This window comes from Leptidea sinapis, chromosome 9, assembly GCF_905404315.1.
Source record: "Leptidea sinapis chromosome 9, ilLepSina1.1, whole genome shotgun sequence".
In the NCBI taxonomy this organism is placed as follows: Eukaryota; Metazoa; Arthropoda; class Insecta; order Lepidoptera; family Pieridae; genus Leptidea; species Leptidea sinapis.
In genome coordinates this window covers 12590744-12615877 of record NC_066273.1, presented here as the reverse complement: position 1 = coordinate 12615877, position 25134 = coordinate 12590744, and the positions used below count along the sequence as shown (strand labels likewise).

General features: G+C 34.8%; 1 protein-coding gene across 1 annotated transcript in view; it reads right to left on the bottom strand.

The window, feature by feature from the left end:
• Positions 1–1779: 1779 nt before the first annotated feature.
• LOC126966095 (papilin-like) overlaps positions 1780–25134 on the bottom strand; it is a 28258-nt gene continuing 4903 nt past the window's right edge. Inside the window, exons 3-17 of the mRNA XM_050809970.1 lie at positions 23512–23592; positions 22771–22946; positions 21183–21315; positions 17856–18078; positions 15934–16054; positions 14316–14495; positions 12267–12443; positions 9300–9435; positions 8108–8244; positions 7837–7864; positions 6971–7048; positions 5339–6484; positions 4384–4545; positions 2602–2754; positions 1780–1991 (exon numbers count right to left, since the gene is read on the bottom strand). Of these exons, the coding sequence (XP_050665927.1) occupies positions 1780–1991; positions 2602–2754; positions 4384–4545; positions 5339–6484; positions 6971–7048; positions 7837–7864; positions 8108–8244; positions 9300–9435; positions 12267–12443; positions 14316–14495; positions 15934–16054; positions 17856–18078; positions 21183–21315; positions 22771–22946; positions 23512–23592 (3143 nt within the window). The remainder of the gene's footprint in view (positions 1992–2601; positions 2755–4383; positions 4546–5338; positions 6485–6970; positions 7049–7836; positions 7865–8107; positions 8245–9299; positions 9436–12266; positions 12444–14315; positions 14496–15933; positions 16055–17855; positions 18079–21182; positions 21316–22770; positions 22947–23511; positions 23593–25134) is intronic.

The window sequence follows — 25134 nt, the reverse complement described above, 5'->3', positions numbered from 1 at the left end:
GTAAGGGTTTCTGAAAAAAATAATATGTTATGAGTATGTTACATAACAATAACGTTTATAAATCATAGTATTATTTAAATTAAATGTATAATTGCGAAATATCTAACATCACACTAAGTAAGGGAGGGTCTTACAAATATGACCAGCTATGACGGGGGAGGGGTCAAAACAATCATAAAATTCTTGTACCGTTATTTATGTGTCAAAGTGAAGAGGTTTATTGCGTAGTCAGAATATCGAGTTCCATCAAGAATTCTAAGAGGCGCTAAACTCGTCTCGTCACTTTTTGCTCATAAAAGCTACCAGTAATCTTTTATCTGTAGGTATTAACTCATAAAGATAATAAATACCTGTCGATGTGGTGGAAATCTCTGAATACTCTGTAGTACCTTCTGTCGTTGTTACTTCTAGAACAAAATAAAGTATTATTTATCACTACATTTTATTATAAAACTGTTAGCGATAAATTCAACAACTATTACACCAATTTTCATGTCGTTTTCACCAATTGATAGCTTGGTTATAGAGTATATAATTAGTTGGGTTTTTGTGTACATATTGTCTGTACAGATTCAATCGTTGTTGATATATGTTCTTGTTTAAGTAATAGACGTTTACATACCTGTTTCAGGACATCCTTGCTTGTTAGGTCCTGAAGCGGAAATGGGCTCATTTTCGCAACAGCCAAATCTGAAAAAAGAATTTTGGTGATGACATTATAAGTAATATTCAAATTTATTAAATTTAGGGTAACTAATCCGAGAATTAAATTATTAAATCTTTTTTTAAAGTCAAGTCAAAGTCAAATAACCTTCAGGCTTAAACTAAGCGCTTCTGAATCGTCACTATAAATATTTCTTCTAAATTACTGAATTTGCTATATGTTCGTAAAAAGTTGCGCTCGTGAGAACAACATAATAAGAAACTCAACGGCCACTTCTTTCAATCAAATAGAGTATTTTACAATCGCTGTAATATACATAACAAATTTGGTTGTAAGGTGCTGCATCAAATATATGAGTCGTGTTTGAATAATATAAATTATTTCATGAAAAATAATAAAGAATTAAATGCATAAATATAAAATATCGTATATTGGATGCATTAATCTCAATAAAATAATATATAATTTAAATAATGAGGTCAAGCTTAGAGCTTATTTATATTTTAATTATACATTATTTGTGTAAGATTCGCTTTCGTGAGACATTATGATTTTTTTTATTTAAATCAGTTTCGTCGACTAGTCGATACCAACAGCGATGATCCGTGACTAAAGCTGAGAAAGAACTTCTATTTTCATATGAGCAGCACCGAGCGGCAGAAAAGAAAAACCCTGAGGCGTTTGAGATGTGGTGTTGGAGAAGGATACCTCGGAGGAGTAACTTCGCATGGGCACTAGATTGTTCACAATTTGCTATCAAAAGTTCTTGGGGTATTTTTACCACTTAGACCGACGCCTTTCGAGTAATTTAGACAAGTTGATAGTAATAGGCAAGGTGGAAAGCAGAAGACCACGCCGACGATCACCTAGCCGCATGTCGGACCAGATCTTCAATCTGACAATTATTAGCCTACCACTTACGACCGCAATAAAGAAGTAACCTAACGAAATCCTTGAATTACGGACAGGACCTTCAAAACCGAAGAACGTGACCAAGCAGAGATGGCCAGCACATGGGATACCCTAAGATTTCGAAAATACACATTTACACAAAATTAAACGAATATTTTGAAATTGTTGAAACTCCATTAAATATTTGTTACTATTTAGTTAAATTACTCTGTAGTCTTGCAGGCTGGTATTACGGGCCATCCTTCATCATCATTTCCAGTAGCAGCAGTAATGTTGTCAGACTTGCAGCAGCCGTAGAGCGTCTCGTTACAGGGTGTGACAGGACAGCCCGCTCCTTTATCATCCAGAGCTGGTGATACACCGTCGGGACAGCAACCGTACTTTGTGTCAGCGCACGTCGTAATGTTCTTACAACCTTACAACAAAAGTAAACTTTTATTTTTTGTAGCTGTTGCATTCATTTTTTTTATTGCGTGCCCAGATCGTTGACTTACGGCCTTTTCCAATATTCCAATATCTCCTTGAGATAAAAAATCGTAACTATCGTTGACTTTTCTGTCCCAATAAACTTATCGACGTTAACTCATCTTATCCGTACATACCGTACGCTGTCTGTCAATGGGACGACGTATAGCTTACCAGGGATAGAAGTTTGTATGGAAATTGCAATAGTGAATTGGCAATAAGAATGACTTATCGGATATATTGGGACAGCTTCAGATTACTGGCAGCTAATTACTTACAGTATAAGATAGTAACTTATCTCTATCTGTAGATAGTTTATTGGGAAGTGCCTATAAAGTACACCTTTTAATTTATTTCTATTTGGAGATAAATCATATTCATATTTCAGTTTCGTCTTGCATAGTAGGAAATTTTAAGATAGTAGATACTGAGTCCGTTTGTCAGCAATCGGTTGCTGATTATAATTCAGTTAATGGAACATCCATGATTCAATTCTCTATTTATTAGTTAAGAAAGAACAAAAAGAAGTGAAAAAGTAATATTTAAATAAAGACCAATACCTAGATCGAAAGGCCCCTTCGCAGGTGTTCGTTTGTCAGGACAGCATCCGTACGGATATATCCGAATATCCGTGCATTTAGCGATCTTACGCCTAATCTTACATTTCTGCCGTTGAGTGTATACTTCCACAGTTGATTTCCAGTCCAATTGAGCTAAAACATAAAATTACCATTTAAACACGATTTTCTATTAGATATTAACTATCCATATTATGATGACTATTGGTGGCTTTTTAACCAACTTCAAAAAGGAGGAGGTTCTCAATTCGTCAGTATGTTTTTTTATGTCTGTTACCTGAGATCTTTCGACTGTGTGTACCGATTTTTATTATTCTTTTTTTGAAAGCTGGTGCTTCCCGTGTGGTCCAATTGTAATTTGGTCTAGATCTGACAATGGCATCCATTAGAATACCATTTGCTAAAAGTATGTGCGCGATAAATGGACGAATAATTCAATATCGCGCGAACCGATTTTGATGATTATTATTTATTGGAAAGGATATACATACTTCAAAGGTCGTTTGGTGAGAGTTTGGAATGGAATCAGTTTCGTTACTTTGTCATGGAATCCATGACAAAGTAACGAAACTCTTCAATTCTAAGATGCAAATTAACGAATTTCTATTGTCTGTAATCATTAGCTTACGTTCATTACTGCATTGCAAAGTTTAGTAGGTCTACACAATATATTTAGACAAATTATTAGTGTGTACACTAAAAGTCAAAAAATAACAATAATTTAAATTGTTGTCGTTTGATATGTTGGAGTGGATGTCAGCCAAGGTAGGTTTGTAACTACATATATACATAGCTGTAGGTGAGATATGCTTGTGTGGCACGCACAACGTGACAAGGCGGCGGGAGGACACCGATTTCAAGAATAACAATAATTGTGACTAGAATTAGATTAATTAATTAGATTCTATAAAAATACGCAATATTTTTTTTTGTTTTTAGTGCATATTACATTTATTGTTTTAGAAAAGTGTTTTTTGAAGTCCGTTGTTTTTTTTTTGTATTTTTTTTTATTTAACATCAGAAATAATTAAAATAAAAATGAATATCTCCAAACATTATTACAGATATTATAGATATATTTAGATACTATTAGAAAAAGTAAATCTAAGTACCACTTAATTTTGTTGTGTAATACGTTTGTTCAAATGTCAGCTTACTTATATCTCAACCTTATTAGCGACTTAAATTACATCGAAAACCTTATTTGTCTCTATTTAATTAATATTACGTATATTCTGTTGAAGTATATAAAAGTAAATATGTTTTAAATGTAATAAATGTAACAAAGTGTCAATTGGATTGGCATATAATATTTTTTGAGCAACCTGAACTATTTTGAACTTCAAAGAATCTCTTTAATATTATATAGCCAAGCCCCATATAGCTTTTGCAGTGCACGTCCAATAATGACTGCCCAATTGAAGAAACTTTCGAAGAACAAATAGAAAGTGTCAAATTTTAGAAATAAATGTAGCCTATATTAATCACTGCAGATAATATTCATAAAATCGGTTAAGTAGTTTTGAGTAATCTATAAAACACACAGAAAATCAAACCCGTTCTCTTCAAAATATTACCTATTAAATATAATCCCAATATTCGATGCTACGCGTGTCTTCTTAAAAATTGCTTCTATGGATCTAAAAATTTAGGACATGCTGATTGGCCGTCAGACTAGGCAAACACAACCAAGTTTTGGCCGCCATATAATCCTTTGATTTATGAATTTTAGAAAGAATTATAGTATTTATTTGATTTATTTACCTTCAGTAGTACTTTCTTGCGTTAATGATGTTGGTTCGTTAGATTCGGTGGAAGATGTTTCAGCATATTCACTGGTTCCAGTCTGTGTTGTTTCAGCTTCTGTTATAGTAGAGCTTTCAGTCGAACTGAACCCAGCATCTGTTGTCGAGACTATTTCTGTTCCTGTTATCGTAAATAATTTTAGTAAAATAATGTGAGTGGTAAAAGGAGGTTATAACAAAAAGATACAGACAGAATACAACACACGATTAATAAGGTATAACAATATAGAATTTCAATTCAATATTATCGGTCCAACAAAGTGAGTCTCATTGCACGAATAAATTATGGTGCTGAATATATACGACTTGTAATTCGTATTAATTTGCAATAGTACTTGCCCCCTTTTCTCCCGAGCACTATTAGTTATCTTTCGGCTTGAAGAGCGCCATGGCTAACAAAATTACTTGTTTACTTAGACATAACATCGTATGTCACGTATTTGGCGACGAGCTCATTCACAGTGCAATAAAGTTATGGATTTTCATCAATCACTTGAAACATGCCTTGCTTGACTCACCATAACTACTAAAATTTCATAAAAGTGGAATTGGATCGCGTTTGTTTGCGGAAGGTCATTTTGCTATGCTTTTGCATAATCTTAATCAAACATTGATATGGTGAGTCAATGTTACTTGGAGACTTTTCCTCTTGAAAGGTGAAATACGTGTACTTTAGAAAGTCATCCAAATATATTGGTATTATGGGTTATTATTGTGGCCATCAGGTTACCCACAAGTTCGTTGGTCAATAATCTAAAGAAATATTTATGTAGAGCTTCTCAATAGTCAATCAATACTTCGTCTACAGAAATCAGGTGGATGAATACCCAAGCTAAAGAACTCTTAAGTGTGTAGGAATAAATATATTATGGAAGAATAACTTATGTACTAATTACCTACTATAAAATACACACCTATTTCTGTGCTACCAGTCTGAAGACCTACATCAGTTGTGCCACTTGTAGATTCATCCGTATTCATTCCCGTTGTAGATTCTATAGTTGTTTCAGTAGAGCTGTCTGTTGTAGATTCTACAGTACTTTGAGATGATTTGTCAGTATTTGTTCCAGTTGTGCTGTCTAAACTGCTTTCAGTTTCATCGTCGGTATTTGCTCCAGTTGTGAATTTAATAGTACTATCAATAGTACTATCTGTACTCGTTTCAGTAGTGGATTCTATTGTACTTTCAGTTCCATTGTCAGTATTTGTTCCTTTCGTCGATTCGAAAGTACTTTCAGAAGCATTTTCTCCATTTGTTCCTGTTGTAGATTCTATAGTACTTTCATAAGATTCGTCAGTATTTGTACCAGTTGTAGATTCTATGGTAATTTCGAAAGATTCGCCAGTATTTGTTGCTGTAGTCGAATCTATAGTACTTTCAGTTTCATTGTCATTGTTAGTTCCGGTGGTAGATTCTATACTTATTTCAGTAGTATTATCAGTTGTTGTTTCTACAGTACTTTCAGTTGTTTCATCAGTATTAGTTTCAGTTGTTGAATCTATAGTACTCTCAGTTCCATTGTCATTATTTGTTGTAGTCGTAGATTCTAAAGTAGTATCAGTAGCAGTATCTGTAGTTGTTTCTACAGTACTATCAGAAAATTCATCAGTATTTGTTTCAGTTGTTGAAACTATAGTAATTTCAATATTTGTTCCAGTTGTGGGTTCTACACTACTTTCAGTAGATTCATCAGTAATTGTTTCAGTTGTTGAATCTAAATTAATTTCTGTTACATTATCTGTATTTGTTCCGGTCGTACTTTCACTATATTGTACAATATTTGTTCCAGTGGTGGAATCAATCGTACTCTTAGTTGCAATGTCAGTAGTTGATGAATAAATAGTGCTTTCAGCATTATTGTTTGTGTTTGTTACAGTTGTGGATTCTTCAGTACTTTCCGTAGTTTCGTCGGTGTTTGTTTCGGTTTCTGTAGTGTGTTCAGAAGGTTTATTGGTATTTGTTAAAGTTGTCGATGCTATAGTGATATCAGTAGATTCATCTGTGTTAGTATCTGTTGTGAATTCGCTAAGAGTTACCGTTACCTCCGTTACACTTATATCTGAAAACGGAACATATAATGTAAGAACAAAAAAACTATATCCAACAATTTTTAAAATAAGAGAGAATATAATTACAGTTTTTATGTCAATTACGTATTTGCGAAACTTAAAAACAATTCTTTTAAAGATGTCTAACATTTGTTTGGCTAATGAAATTTATGGTCTCGTTTTAGTGGACCCTTTGATCCTATCCTATTCAACACACAAGCTTAATAACATTGGTATCCTATAACTGTGGAAAATTATCCTATAATTTATATGTAACTAGCTGACCCGACAGACGTTGTTCTGTTCATAATAAAAAAAAACTCTTGCGGGTGGAATTTCGAAAAATCTGAAATTCCGAAATCTTAGCTGACCTCTACTCGGCGAATGGAATATTCCTACCAAATTTGAAGTCTCTACGGCTTATGGTTCCAGAAATATCGTGATGAGTGACTATATACGTGGAAATCTCTTATATATATAGATTAACAAAAAAATACCTGCACCAGAGCCTTCTTCAGTAGTAAATTCTGATTCAATTTCAGTGAAAGCGGTCCAGCCACCAGAGCCTTCTAGAACTGAAAAAAGAGATATGCAGTTACCTGTGGCAGTTTTTATAGTATCATTTCACAACAATTCTCTATCTAAAGTTTCGGATTACGTGTGCCTCGTCTTATGAAGTTATTAAATTATTAAGGAGTTGAGGACTTTTAATGCATGTTTTACCAAAAATTCTAGAATCTTTTATAATTTTTCATGGTGACTCTTGCTGCAAACTACTTTACAAATATTACAGGCAGTGGTTGCCTAACGGCCATTCCAAATATTCAGCCTATCTCCGGTTGTGGCGTTCTTGAGATTAAAATCAGAACTACTGGTGACTTTTCTGTCTCAATAAACTTATCGATGGTAACTCATCTTATCCGTACACGCTGTCTGTCAATGGGACGACGTATAGCTTTTATGAAAATTAAAAAAAAAAATAAGTTTTTATGGAAATTGCAACAGTGAACTGGCGATAAGACTGACTTATCGGGTATATTGGGACAGCTTCACATTATTGACAGCTAGTTACTGACAGTAGAAGGTAGTAATTTATCTCTATCTGTAGATAGTATATTGGGAACGGTCGTTATTGTGTAATGTATGTGTAATTATTTGTCTTTTGTATACTGGCAGTTCTTGTGCACCACCAGAAAATTCGCAAAATCGGTGTTGGGCTTTGCGTTTAAAGATACAAAGCGTAAGGATACCCATCGTCAATACGGATAATAAATTACTAATGTATTTGGGATTTTTTAAGATTTTCCACGCTTTTTTTTTATTTACTTTTTTGGATATTAGTGTTACGAGAATCAATAGTTACCTGGGCTATCACTAAACATGACGTCGAGCTGAAACAAAAATAATAAAATAATAATGTCAGCCTATATTTAGAATTAACTGAACGGAGAGTACCAAAAATAGATTACGAAAAACAAAAAGGGCTTGCAAAAACGATATTGAAATCTAAGCCCGGGAATCACCGTACAGGTTCTGTGCTCAAATAATTTATCAGCAGCAACAATTTTTCTCTCTCAACTCACTCAACTTAAATAGTTTCATAAAACAAACAGAAAAGGAATATGTTAGCTTGCCTCATTACTGGGAAGAGTGTCATCAATAACTTCGGCTCCTTCTTCTTCGTAGTCCTTTTCGTACTCAATACATTCCCCGAGAATGTAATCATCATCCATAATGGGTGTAGACTTAGTATTCAATGGTAGCATTTGGTCTGTAAGTATAACATTTACTATAAGTATTATCACTAAATAATAGTGTAGACAAAGAACTATGTGTCTTCAAAAACCTATTTCTAGGACACTGTATTTTGAACTAGTAATGAAGATTCATATCTAACTATCGTTTTGCATTATATGATAACAGACGACTACCAAATATTATATATAATACTAGCTGACCCGACAGACGTTGTTCTGTATATAATAAATAAGATAATGTTTTTTATGAATTTGGCAATAATATTTCATAACATCAAGAATTGCTTCGTAAAAATGCACCCTGTTGTTGTAATGAAATTGTTTCACAGCATAACTGTCAAACCGTTGCGTCAATAAATTCGACGGGGTACGCATCTAAGCAAAAAAAAAATTTGTTGTTTTTATTTAATTCCGAGCATTTTCCTATTTATTTACCTTTTAAACCTTCCCTGTACTTCCACAAATAATTCAAGGCCAAAATTAGCCAAATCGGTCCAGCCGTTCTCGAGTTTTAGCGAGACTAACGAACACCAATTCATTCTTATATATATAAATATAATATTTGGTGGTCGTCTATATATATATCTTCCAAGGTAAATGAAGTTAGTTGCCCACATCGAGATCGGATGGCTAAATCAATAAATTACCAGCGTCTGACAGTATGGGCGGCTAAGCTGACAGCTAATGGTAGTACCGTTAGTACCGCTAATATCGTTTTGTTATTGTGATGCATCATAGTATAACAATTGATTATGGATATTGATTTAAAAAATCTATTATTTTAACACAAGGTAAATAAATAGTCAAAACTAAATTAATTCATTAACATTATGAACTTTTGTTTAAAATATGTAGGTAGGTATAAGATAAATCATTAGTGTTATATAAATGTACCTATCTGCCCGTCTCGTAGCTAACAATAAGTATAGATACTCCAAGTTAGTAGACGAAACGTGAGTTATACAATACAAATGTACAAAGGAACAACTGATATTGATTGGGATTATCGGGAACCCGAGGTTCCTTATTATTTTACCTTTCTTCAGCTAAGATAAAATACGACAGTTACCTTCATCACAGGGCTGTTCATTACATGATCGCCAGTTCTCAGGAATGGAATCTTCAGCACAGTCTTTAGACTCCTTGTTACCGCGAAGACACATAATTGCTCGTTTCTGTTCACCGCCGCCGCATACCTTTGTACACTGAAATGTAAATTTACAAAAATATTATTCATAATATTTTTTTTCCGCATAGAAATATTCTACTACCCTCTTCTCCTTTACTATAATATATCCAGATTGTGATACGACGAGTTACAGCCAAATGACGAAGAGTCGGTTTGGCGTACATCAATAATTGAATGACGTCATATCAGTAACTTTTGTAAATTGCAATAGTACCTATACTAGATTTTAAATTTATTCATCCACAAGGAATCGATGCTTTTGTAATCATGAAGTAAAAACTACGAAAAATGTACCAAGAATACTGGCAGAATTCTGCTGATCCGTTGACCGAAATAGCTGCCAGCGCTTGGGTTTCCTGTGCCTCTGTTTAGACGCTTAGTTAGTACTTTGTGAATTATCCGCACCGCTGGACCACTCGAACCAAGTGACTCGACACAAAACAGCACGAAGATATAGCGTTAACTGAGACCGATATATGTGTTAAGTTTTCTATCTTTGGCAGTCAAAGCAACAGTTCCAGCACTAAATGAAATAGCCTGGACATTAAGAGGAACCATAATGTCGACGCAAGTCGCGTCCTAGGCCACCAGCATTCCCCGAGCTTATGGGAGGTCAAGCCATCAGGACGCCTGTCATCAAGACGGTATATTCGGAGCGGCAAATGTCCTGCGGATGGCTTCACTAATGCTGACGTGACAACTGGAACGGTCTGCCAATTTTAGGCTGGACATCTCCTGACGTTCTAAAGCATCTACGTACCTACTCGCCACAGCAGCATTGATGTGGTTCACTTAGTTTTATTAAAAGGCATAAAACTCATTTATTTTCTCAAAATTAATTACTTTAGAATTCTTTTTGATGTCATTTCTAATATACGACACTACTATCGCTTCGGAAAGAAATGGCGCTCTGAAAGAGAAGAAGCGGTGCAAGAAATTCTCCCAACATTCTTATTTTTGCGCTCGTTTTAATCAAATATACACTATTGTACTGTCATTGCTATTGCTATAAAATAATCATAATCTAGTCCCAGGCTGTCGGATCACTTAGATATTCAGCTGTGGAGTCTACTACTCCACTACGACAGAGCTATTTTTAATAAAATATTTAAATTTATTTATAGATAATGCCTGAACAGTGGCTGGGACTTTATTATAAAAGTGTATACATTTTATGAAGCCTGCTAGAATTAGTTACAAACAATACCTTATTTGTAGTGTTATAATAATGAAAATCACCATTATGAGCAATATGGTGATGTAATTTTTGTGAACGTATATTAAATTTTCATAAGTGTACTGACAATGAACAGTCATAATATTTATTTCTTAAAATTTTTCTTTGAGAGCCTGTCCTATTCCTATTTTAATCGTTAAATCGATATAATGTTTCAACAAACATTAGTCCACGGTGCCGCGAACCACTGTGCTGGACATTTTTCATTCGGGACTTCGCATTCCTTGGTATCGCTGTATCGTTCTAGTTTGCTGCATTCCTTGTCATCAACCTTCTCCACCGATACCCCGTCGTATCGTCCACAGAATACAAGACGTGTTTTGTTACCTTTACCACACAACGCTGAACACTGAAATTATTTATAGAAATTAAAGTAAGGGAACAATTTACAGATTTTTTATAAACTTTACTTTCCCATCTGTATCTCTATATCGACCATTATCTTTATTACCTGAACAGAAAGACCAAGACAGTAGACGAATATTCAATAAAAAGAATAATAATATTGTTATATTTATTTCGTTTTGAGACAAAAAAAGAGGAAAAAATAAACCTTAACGATTTAAAATCATTAATTGCCTAGCCGAACTAAAACGAAGAAAATATTTTTAATGTTCAACCGTTCTAAAGTGATGTAAAGTCAACAAGTTAATTATTATTAAAAACATCATAAAACATTGTTTTTTTTATAACTTTATTCTTTATGCTAGTAGTTCTACAGTATTCCGTATAGGTGGACACCACAGCGGCGCCGTGTATCAGCCCTGAAGCAGTATTTTTTAATAATACTTTTTTTACAGCACAGTACAGAATTAGCAGGGCAGGGAAGGCGAGGCAGACATAGGCCACGAGCGTCTTTTGTTTTTTTTTTATAGTCTGAATGATAAATTTAACACAAACAATGTCCACAACACACTAATTCAATTAAATAATCTGATCCAAGAATAACCTGGAAAAAACATGTGTGCAAAGTTGAATTAGCGGTAAAAACCATGCATGCATCACACAGAAATCTGTGCCCGCGACCGGCGCTACCACGAGACGCAGAGCAGGACAGAAGCATGTCTGCGCCGTACATGTTTGCACCGCAGCCTACGTAGCTCTTAGTACGTAGGTACATATGTCACAAAATCTGCTCTGCCTTGCTCTGCGAGCTTCGTCTACGTCTCAGCATACGCCCAATATTTCAGATTGTAGGGCGCCATAGCTAGTAAAACTACTGGGCAAATGATACTTTACATCTCATATCTCAAATTGAAGCCACTCACAAATTTGGGTTCAATCAAATAGCGCGGAGTAGCACCACAACGGTGCCTTTTTCTGCTGTGAAACAGTAATGTGTGAACTAATAAAAACTAGTGAAATTACTGGGCAACTGAGACTTAACATCTTTTTGTCTCAAGGCGACGAGCGAATTGTAGTGCCGGTTTGAATTTTGTTTTTTTTTTCAAGAATCCTGGCCGGCACTGCATTGTAATAAGCAGGGCGTATCAATTACCATTAGCTGAACCTCTTGCTTGTCTCGTCCCATGAAGTCATATAAAAAATAAGCGAAAAAGTTAGTCTGGCAGGCATGAGCCACGGGTCATCAGTAATAGTATAATACGTACTTTGCTCCACTGGGTCGCGTACCATTGTACTTCGCAATCAGGTAATTTGTCTTTATCGCACGGCTCTTCCAAAACTGGCATTTGATGATAACTGCACATGCTTGGATCAACCACTTGGCGGTTTTCAGTCACGCATTGGGCTACCCTAGTTCTGTTTTTAGATGAACATGTATCACACTGGAACACAAACATTTGATATTTATTTTCAAAGTAATTTATTCAAACAAAAAAAAATGCTTACAGATATATCTATATTTACATGAATCCCTATTTCCCTTGACGGCATCACGCGTGAACGGCTGAACCGATTTCGCTAATTCTTTTTTTGATGTGTTCGTTATTGTCAGGAGAAGGTACTTATGGAAATTGAAGGTGAAGAAAAATAATTGGGGGTAAAAGTTAAGAATACTTCACCACCGTATAAAATTATTTCTAATCTAACCTTAGCGCTTTGGACAATATAAACTTTATTAATGTAACCTTTGACATAGAATTGACAGAATGCGTGCTACAAACATTCTTAAAGAGGGTGTAAAAAAACTGAATTTCGTTTATAACAGAATCTTCGGTCAGAGTTATTTTATTGATGAAATACACGTTAAATAATTAATTTATTATTTCTTACACAAGGTTATTGAACTTCTTAGTTAAGAGCCATCACACCTATTTTTTAACCTGAATTTTTATTCAGGAAAATTAGCCATTTGCCAAGTTTTTAAGAATTAGTCAGTGTTTAGTTTGTTTTTAATACCAAAGAACAAATGATGACTCAGATCAGATATTGTTTGTGAAAAAATCTACGGGTCGTTTTATAGTGTTAGCAATTGTTTTATATAGTCACAACATATTATAAAACAAAGTCCTCTGCCGCGTCTGTCTGTCTGTCTGTTCGCAATAAACTCAAAAACGATTGCACTGATTTTCATGCTCTTTACACCAATGGATTGGATGATAGCGTGGTCGAGGAAGGTTTTAGATTATAATTTGTAAAGTTTTTGTACAGATTTTTGTATACATTAATAAAAAAATTAAAAAAAATTGTATTCAATGATGTTTGTAAGAGGTGCCGGAAAAAATTAAGCCGTCTGGGAGGTTTCAACGAAACAGCTGTCTGAACGTTTTGAGATATTATAACAAATTAATGTAAGGTGGAATTGTGTATCTTATATAAGTCTACAGAATAGACTGTATGGCATGTGTATATCCTTATGGCACCTTAATACTTTAAAAAAACGGTAGTTGCAGGGTATGATCATTCAGATATACGTTTTACACATTTCCGATGGCTTTAGACTACATTATTCCCGAATACATCTTTTTTTTCTATTGACAGAACAGCGTCTGCCGGGTCAGCTAGTATATCTATAAATAATATCATTACATGAAAGTGTGGTAAAGTACATTATTGAGAATCTTCGATCTATCGAGAATCGTCATTAAACAAAAAAAAATAACAATAAAATATATTTTACAAAAAACACCGACTATAAACATACATTTGAAACAATAAGCAATCCCATTTCTTTCGCTGCGTTCGTGAGTAAAAAATAGGTACCTACGTACAATAAGTACTAACAATAGATTAGTAAATAACTTCGATTAAGGATTGGTCTCTGCTGCGCTCCAGCTAGATACCACAGGCGTAGTCGCATCCGGTTAGACTACAGACTCTCAAACTAAAATGCTGGGTTACGTAGTAAAACTTTGTAATAAAATAAATACTATAAGAAATAAGAGAGACACGGAGATCACATATCATTAGTAAGTATTTTCTGTTTTATTAATTTCAATGTAAAATAACACGAAGCGTATGTTACAAACATTTTAAAGATGCCATTGAGTGTCTTGATGCCACGCACACAGGCATCTAATAGTTGCTGTAATAAAATTGCTATTGTTCTTAGGTAGTGCGGTATCTATCTGGAGTGCAGTGGAGGCCAATCCTTAATCTAAGGCAAATAATAAAAAAAGTAAGGATTTTTTAATTTTAATTATACAATTATTATAATAATTGATATCTATTACGTTTAATAGTAACTCATATCTTACCCCCGTCCAATTACTGAGCACCCAATCCACTGCAACACAAAGATGCAGGATACAGGGCTGTTCTGCAGGTGGCTTCTCTTCAGGACACTCCTCGTCTCCAAACACCTCCACTCGACCGTTGACTCGCCGATGACAGACCACTTGCCGGGTTTGCTTACCCTCACCACAAAGCTTGTCACACTATTGAACAAATTCAAATATTTTATTCAAAATAGGATGTGACATCACTTATTGAAAGTCAAAAACTACCACCCATTCCAAAAAGAACGCTTCAGGCCTGAGTAGAATGGGCGTAACAAACTAAGCAGGCTTATTTTCATCAAAAAATATGTTTACAAAGTAATATTGTACAATTAAACTTATTATTTTTAATAGCCTGAGGGCGGTCGCTCTATTCCCAATCTGTGGTATCATTAAGACAGTCATTTATGTTATAACCACACAAACGTTTTTTAACAATTCTTTTGAATATCGTTATAATTTTGTTTTAAAGATTTTTCTGGGATCTTGTTGTAAAAGCATATACTCGTACATCGCCCCACAAAAGACTCGCTAACTTGACCTAGCCGAGTAGTAGTCATAACAAGTTTATGTTTATTCCTCGTGTAAACATTGTGATTGTCACAGTTTCTAGAAAATTCCTCAATGTGCTTATGAACAATTATGAAAACGTAAATCATTTAGCAGGTATTATGAATAAACTAAGAATTACAAGCCAACTAGCTGATGCCCGCAACTTCGTCCGCGTAGATTAACGGCCTTACAAATAAAATTGGCATAAAGTTATAACTAAGCATAAACCAAGAATTTGTAAAATGTTTACAAATAGACATTTTGCTTACGATTGGTTTGTTCGGACGTACGAGTATAACGTTTCCCGCGTTTATTTGCAAGGCAGCTTGTCATTAGGAAAACTTCAGAATATCATTGTATTGACAGTGTTGTCAACGATGTTGTAAACATTTTGCATTTTCTTTGTTTATCATCAGTTATAACTTTATACCAAGTTTATTTGTAAGGCCGAAAGGGTTTTTAAAAATAATAAGCAGGTTTGGAATTGAAGTTTATCTCATGTCCTATTCCAGTTCCGGTTCCCGTTTTCGCTCCCGTTCCCAACATATTATATGAATCTTATTTCGAGGAAGATTGCTATGGCAAACTAAACCTACTATTGGTATAATTATAATTATATTTTCACAAATCCCGCGGGAATCATTGATTTTTCTAGGATAAAATGTAACCTTTGTGTTTTCCGAAGCTCTAATCTATCGCTGTACTTGTGTAATTTCATTAAAATCGGTGCAGTTGCTCCGGCGTAAAAGCGTAACAAACAAACTTACATTCACATTTATAATATTAGTAAGGATGAAGATGAGTGGCGTTCTTCTACCAAATACAACCAAACTATAGAAAGATACGCGATGCTACCAGGACAATACATAGGCAAAAATCCTGAGCGGCACTTCATTGTAATGGGCAGGGCGTATCAATTACCACCAGTTGAACATACTGCTCGTACGTCTCCTACTTCTCAAAACAGCGAGAAAAGTTTTTATGATAGTCTTAAATATAATTATTATTGCAAATATTATTTGAAATTATGAGTAATATTTCTTACAGCTTTCCATGGTCCCTTGAACCAAGTTGGACAGGTTGCGTTCTTGTTACATTCCTCGAATCGAGCCGGTTTTCGTCCGTGGAGCTCGATGCATTCCTTATCATCGACTATTGACGAATGTCTGAAAGATATCAAAGAATTTAGAAGTCTTTTACAATAATTTATACGTCTAGACTCTAGATAGACTGTGACAGCTGTGAACACGTCGAAAAAAATAGCGGTAAGCTGTTAACCTCTATTTTAAACAACGCACCCACACTTAAACAAAGTGACTTAATTATCGCCAGTGTAAGACGTAGCTTGTCATGCACACTTTACTGTGTTTCAGTCTGAAGGGTGCCGTAGCTAGTGAAATTACTGGGAAATGTGACTTAACATCTTGTGTCTCAAGATGACGAGCGCAGTTGTATTGCCGCTCAGAATTTTTGGGTTTTTCAAGACTCCTGAGCGGCACCGCATTGTAATGGGTGGGGCGTATCAATTACAGCTCGTCTCGTCCCTTATTTTCATAAAAAAAGGCTTGAGCAATAAACCTGGTCTAATGTTATGCGATGCCTAATTGCAGAGGCTCTATCTAGATTCTAGACGTAAAAATAATCTAAGCTAGAAGTCACATCCTCAAAAAATACATGATGCACTTATGGAACAATAGGTAGCCTTGCGTAAGTGTACTTTAATAGTTGGTTATTCCAAGCTTATCTGAAAAGCAAATAGTAATCTCAAAAGCTGATTTGAGATTAATCTCAATAGAACCTTTTCTTGTCCTTGATTAACGAGGCTTGAAGTTGTCGTTCAGGTGAGTTCATTAGACATAGTAATTCTAGATATTCTCATCTTTCTAATGGCATGTGCCTTTTATATATGTATTGTGCATACACGCTACAAAGTATTGGGAAAGATTAAACATCACGAACAGAACTGTTGTTGCCAATAAGCCTGAGATACAGCAAACACCTAAATACCAGGATATAAAAAGTACTTGGAGATATTTCAACCAGAAATAGTTCTAGTTGGCTCCACAATAATAGTTCTGTTCGTCATTTCCGTAAATGGTCTGATTTCGCATAATCTCAAGCCACACTTCATTAAGTTTAATCTCTTTTATAATTTATAAGAAAAGTTATGAACGATGCGGGATTCGAACCCGCCTTCGCGGTTACGTCCCGTCGCTCTTCTAACTAAGCCAATCGTCCGAATGCAGCATAATCTACAAATCTTGGTATGTTTGTGCGACTCTCGGGTTGTGGCTCCATCCCACATCGTCCATAAATATTGGTCGAAATTGAATTTATATATTACTAAACACAGTAATGTATAAACATTACTGTGTTTCGGTCTGAAGGGCGCCCTTCAGTAGCTAGTGAAATTACTGTGCAAATGAGACTTAACATCTTATGTCTCAAGGTGAAGAGCGCAATTGTATTGCCGCTCAAAATTTTTGGGCTTTCCAAGAATCCTGAGCGGCACTGCATTGTAATGGGCAGGGCGTATTAATCACCATCATCTGAACGTCCTGTTCGTCTATTCTCGCATTTTCATAAAAATATATAAATTCTAGCTTTCACCCGCAACATCGTCCGCGTAGAATAGTTACTTTGGGGAGCATTTTTTTAGGTGTGAAAACTTGGATTCTTTCGCCCCCTTTTTCATCCCCACACACATCGAAATTTCAAAAACGCTAGAACTAATATTTATTTATTTCTTATCAAGTGCATACAAAGTTTCATTGTATCATCTTTGATTGTGATAAAATTCTATTCAAACCTCCACCCATAAAAGGTAGCCTATGTCCTTTTCCAATTTCTAGTCCATCTCTGTACTAAATTTAATCGAAATCGTTACAGTAGTTTATGCGTGAAAGCGTAACAAACTAACATTTACACTTATAATAACGCCATTTGATGTGATAAATGCGTGCTTACCCATTACTGATGACCTGCTCACAGCGAACCTGCCGCGATCTGGTTCCATCTTCTCCACAAGGCTTCGAGCAGTTACTCCAAGGTCCCTCCACCCAGTGCGCTGGGCACACCTCCGTGTTGCAACTCTGGTTGGTAGGTGGCTTAAGACCTTCATCACACAGGTTATCTTTTACTTCATCTAGTTCATCACGCGACCGACAGCTCACATTGCGTGTTTGAAAACCTGATTGAACGAGATAAAAGCGGTAAATACTAGTACCTACAATATTTGTTAAGCTGGAACATCTGTTACTAATACATACGTAAGTATTACCTATTCTGTGCTAATACACCATTTGACGTCACCATTCATGTATTTGCTTAGCATAAGAACAAACACCAAAGCCTCCCGTGAGTATCTTACAATGCCATCACTTATCACAATACCTACCTTATAATACGTACAAGTATAACACATGTATTTTTACGTAATTTTGTAAAAGAAACATTTATTGCACGGCGATCATTTTTAATCGACTTCAAAAAAGGTTCTCAATTGTACTGTATTGTAACAATAATAATAATAATAATAATATAATAATTATTGTAACTACATTATTTTGTCGTAATTATTGGATTGACTTTTAGGAAGTCTTTTCATTTCATTTAACTTAGGAGAACTTTAGAAATAAGTCCATTATTAAGTTGTAGTAAATACACAATTATTTTTTTACTTTTTAGTGCTTAATATAATGTTTTGGAATAGGTTTTTTTTAAAGTCGGTTGGTATTTCTTAATTTTTTTTTATTGGAATTGGCTATAGCACATATACACAGTCTTACAAAATTTATTGCTGCTGTCCATTGCATTGGCTAAAATAGTCACTCGTTAGTGAAAACTTTACTAAATGCATCTTTATCTAAAATTTGTTTTAAATTAGTCAACTCTGCTTCTATTTTGTATCCAATATTTTGGTATCGCACAATTTTATTGGTAGGTACTAAGCATAATATAATTTGATTAAGTTATTCGTATACATCGAATTATGAGAAATAAAGTTTGCCAACTGATTAGCAATTACAAAAATTGAAATAAATAATATTGAAAATTATCAAAATGTATGACAAAAAACACGAGGCGAGCGGTTTCGTGTAAGTAGAACAACTTCCTTACTAGTCGACGTCGAATCTACGAACGAATTGAATCTTTGATCGAACTTATTTATTCGTAGCTTCGTTCACCTACCTCTCTATACAACACACATAAGCTTCTTTGACTGTTTAGTAACTTTTTATTTATTATGCCTATTAAATTTAAACGTGAACTCTTAATACCTACTAAGCATTTGGATTATAAATATTATGATTGAATAACTTAGAAGTGGCAACCCTAACTGCTCTGCCGGCTCTCGCGTTGTGATTGCCGGCAAGCTACCTCTGCTCTGATCTGCTTCTAGATGTATTACTTACTTTGCTAGTGCACTAGTGATGTGAACAGTATGGATATCGATAATATTAGAAATTGACATTTAATCAAACATGCTGTTATATTACAGTAATTTATGTTACTATACATAATGAAAAGCATTAAATATGAGTGTGGGTTTATAGTGGTTAGTGACCCTGCCTACTGAGCTAGAGGTCCCGGGTTCAAATGCCGGTAAGTGCAATAATTTATATGATGAATATGAATGGTAGTTTCAGAGTCATGGATGTTTACATGCATTTATGTATGTATGTTGTATTAAATATATCGTTGTCTGGCACCCATAGTACAGGCTGTGCCTTGTTTGGGGCAAGATAATTTGTGTAAGAGTGTGTCAGTATTTTTATTATAATAACATCACACGTGTATTTTAATGCCTAATTATTTGCAGTTACATACACTACTTTACCTACCCACATATCATAAGCCTCCACGATGCATTCAGGAGCCGCATATTATGATTTAAAAATTGAAATTTAGTTTATTATGAAATGTGCAGGCATTTAACGTAAGTTTGAAATAGTAGTAATTACAGTATGGCATATACAATCCGACTAAGTTTGAAACCGAAAATTTGATTTAAAACAAAGTGGATTTCGGCTATGTTTGTTTTTTACAAGATTATAGCTGTCATCTGTCAATCTATAAAATATGACTGCACGTTTCATACAAGAGTGAATGGCTTTTGTCAGAGAGAATTTCGCTAGGCTGCTGAGCACCATACATTTTAACCGGTTATAATGGTAATGAAAAGTTTTCTGGCAGCTATCATAGTTTTTTTTTTCAGAGACTAACTAGAGTCAGCCCCAACTATCATATCGTTCGATATCTTACTTACGTGCAACATTTGTCAACTTTGTTTGCAAATTGACATTTCATTTCCAACTAAACGTCATCTTAACTGATATTAGAATAGGAGTCATTTCAATTAATTTCTTTGTTTATCAGAGATCTTCGAAGGGAGGAAGCGAGTATGCATGTATTTTGGGATTGACTGAAAGAAGTGGCGCACTTCATGGAACCTTATTAATAATTGTAGAATGTAACAAAACTAAGAAAACGCAAATCGTAATTAAGCCTAAAAAAGTGGGAGAAAAAAGATATACCTAAAAGTAAAATATAACCCTAAAATTATTAAACGATAATTTGTATCTTATGTCTATGCCTACCTACTGTCTGCTAAAAGATATGTGGCAGGTCGGCCAGCAGTGGAAATTTAAAGATATTAGTAAAAAGTGCTAATAATTGAGTATTAACAATTCATTCTTTTTTCAAGCAGGTATCGATACTTTCATAGAAGTTACCTACTCATTTTAATACCAAAAAACAATAATAATCATATTGAATCTTATTGTGAATTACTACTGATTTGAGTAGGTATCAATAGTTCGATGGTGTCGGAAGTCGGAACATCCATAATAATCCATAAATAAATAACGACAAGGGCTGTCATGTCAAAATATGAAGATGTCAATTGCTCAAAACGTTCTGTTAGTAAAAGATGACTTATTTTTAATAAATTATAATAATTTCTTTCTTTTGACTCCCATATCTTAGCGCTTCAATATTTTTATATAAACATCGTATAAACTTATGTTTATAATTAATATAAACTTGTACTTGTAAGATGCTTCCTTAATTTTTAAATTATTGGGTCCATTCCCGCCATCTTCCTTTGAATGAAATAATAACTATCGAAATCGATGTTATTATTTAGCATAACATTTTTACAGATAAGAAATTTCTACCAACAAAACAGTCTATTTTAAATGTGGTCATAATGTTCGCTTCTTGAACACATCATGGAGGGCTTAAGATACTTGAGTATATAAAAAATAATCTTTATTTCAGTGTTAGTGATACCTCCACCACACGAAGCACTGCAGGGTGTGAATTCACCATGAACCCAGTTGTATTGCTGATGCGGACGGGGAGCCAAGGCGGTCGGCAAGCTGTACTCATACTGAACACCCACATTGTCATCAACGAGGAGCAGCTAAAAATAAAAGTTGACATAGAATCATAAAATGATCTCTTCTTCTTCCCATTTAGATACAAGTTTACAAGCCTGTTCAATATCACGCACGCCATAACAATGTATATATTTGACTAAAGAAACATCATACATCATCAGCCCGAAGACGTCCACTGCTGGATAAAGGCCTCCCACAAAAACATACAGAAAAATATTATAATTTAATTATATTCCATCAGATAACCTGACAAATCCAAATTCTAATTTCAACCGAAAAATACCTCGCAGTTTCGACTAAAGAGTCTGACAAACATACCGAAATTTAAGTAGGATGCATCATTGGACGGTTGGCTGAGCGGTAAGTACGTTAAGTAGCATAGCTTATAAATTTTGGCACGAATTTAAGGTTGTATTGTTACCAGATTCTTCGGCACTAGTAAAACCCTTATCTTAAGACTCAATGGCTGTATGGTTTTCAAGATACGTTCTCCCACTTTCAACCAAACAGGAATGAGCTTTCCTGTATGATGTTTCCTGGACGATATGACATGGGGGCGTTTTTAAAAGGCGTTTTGATTAGTCAGCAAAGCTTTTGTGATTCGGCTAGTTCTGTTTAAAAAAATATTGTGCTTATAAGAATAGGCAGTATTACTCGTTTTGCTTACTATACTACTGTAATTGCAAGTACAAACTAAATCTTTAGATTTGTTTTATTGACAAGGCTTTTTGCAAGTTCGATAGTTTGTTTTGATCGTTATCCGAAGCTAGCCTGTTAGAAATGACCGAACAAGCTATTCAAAATAATCTTCAATAATCTTCTCTCGACTGGTTTTGTGTGTATATCGGGTAGGTCTGAAAATCGGCCAACATCAATTTTTTTTTCATATCCCTAAATGATAAGGGTGACCCCTAAATATAATTTTTTTATTTTTCTGACAAATATTTATATTTTTATCTTATCAGCGTTAAAAATACATACAACTTCATATTTTCACCCTTCTATAATCAACCCCTGTTTTTTAATCACTTTTTTTATATTATTCTGTTCCATCCACAGATCCGCAATGGGGTTATAAGATGGCAATTGATTTTATTAATTATTGTAGTACGATATATTTGTTAGGTCTGAATATCGGTCGTCATCTATTTTTTTATACCACAAAAATTTAAAATATTGAATTTTTTGTTACTTTATATGGCAATACAATGTTTACTGGGTCAGCTAGTTAATTTATAATAAAGCCCACACCGCAGCGCCCCTCTCTACCCACGTCGCCTGTTTATTACGAAGATGTACTACAGAATTTTTACTTACTTTGCCATCAAGTGACCATCCTAGTTGGTACTCCTATTCCTGTATTAGATGACTTTGGACCAAAAATAATAACATTTTTCTATATCAGAAAATTTATTTACAGATAAAAGTCTCGTAATGTTTATCCATATTATCCTACACTATAAAAGATTTAAACTTACTGATAAATACAAGGGTTCTGTGGTGGGACCGAGAGTAGTCAGCTTATCTGGCGCAGCAAACCCTTGGGGCGAACGCTCGTAGTGCCACAGGGTACCAGCTATCACAATACTCCTCGGAAAGTCGATGCGGTATCCGCCGTTTAAATAATATTTGTCCTTGATCTTGCTTCTGATAGCTGGAAGTATTCAATGAGATTATATACTATTTTTTTCACGGAAGCTTTGAATTTTAGTATGAATTATTTCGCTAACTCAAGTCTAAATCGGCGTAGAATGAAGTTGTACAAGGTATTTGTAGTTGTACATAAATATATCATTATATTTGAGAGAAAATACGTTGCCAATAAATAAACGAATGTAAAATGAAGGCCAGTAGTGATTCGCTTAAGACATAAGTTGTCAAGTCTCATTTGCACAATTATTTTATTTGCTACGGGCGGCGCCCTTCATCCCTAAACACAGTAATGCTTACACATTACTGCTTCACAGTAGAAATATGCGCCGTTGTGGTACCCATAATCTAGCCGGCATCCGGTGCAAAGGAGCCTCCCACTGGTAAAAGATTGCTTAGCGGTCGTGTACATCGTGTGTATGTGTGAGTGCATTGATTCAGGCGCTCTAGTATGAACATTAAATACTATTTTATTACCGTATTGTGACTGTAATATACACCTAACCAACATGCAGTGCAAGAATCCTCCCACTGGAACTTATTATTAAAATAAAAATATAAACTCTTACCGAGGTAGTTGTTTGACTCCCTTACTTCATAAATCACAATGCTTGTGGCACCTTCAGGTATTAGAAGCACGTCGTTATATCCTGTGGTTTATAAAAAGGAAATATTGAATTAATAGTAATAAAAATAACAATAACCCTTATTTTAATTTTACATTTAATTTTTTACATTTTTTAAGTGAGTATGTATGTTACTTAGATAAGTATACAAATATGATTTGTTTTCTGTTATGTTAGTTAAAATAATTTGCCTTATAAACTATGTACGTTTATTAATTTCTTTCCATTTTTTACTGTTTCCAGCTAGTTAGTTCCGCCAATTTGTATAATTTCAGCGGTGCACCTTATATGCGTTATAGGTCTACCCACGTTTCTCATTCTTACAGGTCCCTAACGTGCTGTATAAATAGTCCACCTAGCTCATAGTTTCTCAACCTTATTTTGCTCACCGCCCACTTTTAGTATATGTTTTTTTCTAGAGTATTTTCGTGTATTTTTTTGCCTTTTTAGACTATATTTTTTAATCTACCCACGCCCCATCTGCGCCATCTCAGTGCCCCCTAATATTCTCTGGGTCTTCTACTGCCCCCTCGAAAGTATCAAACGCCCACAAGGGGGCATTATCGCGCACGTTGAGAACCTATGACCTAGCTGTTAGTTGAGAAATGTGTCCAGCCCATTGCCACTTTAGTATAAGAGAGGTGTACGAACTTTTTTGAAGGTACCCATGTCGTATGGTCCCGGTAACACCGCACAAGGGAGCTCATTCTACAGCTTTGTTGTACGTGGAAGAAAGCTTCTTGAAAACCCCACTGTGGAGGACCGCCACACATCCTGATGATGGGGATGATATCCTAACTTGTGGCGTATCATGCGAAGGTGGAATTTGACGGCAGGAATCAGGTGAAACGGCTCTTCGGAACACTCCGTTTCAGATTAAACTAAATTTCAATTTTTACGTGAAAGACAGTTCCTTGAAAATGACACTGTGAAGGAACGCAACACATCCAGATGGATGGGATGGTATCGTAATTTGTGGCATGTCGTGCGAAGTGGAATTCGGCAGCAGTTTTCTGGTGAAACAGCTCTTCGGAACGCTCCCCGTGATAAAGACAATGAAGCGACGTCTCTACACAATGCCAAGTGATCAAGCCGTGACTCTCATTCACGAGTCTTGGTTAACGTGGTAACCCTATAGGTTGTTTTTTACAGAAGGTGAAATGGCTGCATCTTTTCATTGGGTTGTTGTTTACGGATATTCTAGAGATTATAGAAGCTATAATTTGGTGTCATCAACAAATATTCTTGTTATATTTCTATTCAAATTCTGGTAAAAAAAAGTTAAAGTGAATCGATTTTGTATTTTTTTAATATTGCTTTGTTAATATATAAATGCCATTTTTCTGTTATTGTGTGTAATGTAATTATGTGTCACTGGATTAAAGGCTGAAAATAAATCAATATAGCAAATTGAAATGCTTCGAAGAAATTGCCTTCTGTTTAAGAAAACTGTTATTAAAAATTATAATTTTACTCTGTAGTTCCCTAAATTAAAACTTAAACTCTAACTTAGGCTCTGGAAAGACTCTCAAAAACATGGAATTATCATCGCAGATCGAATACGCG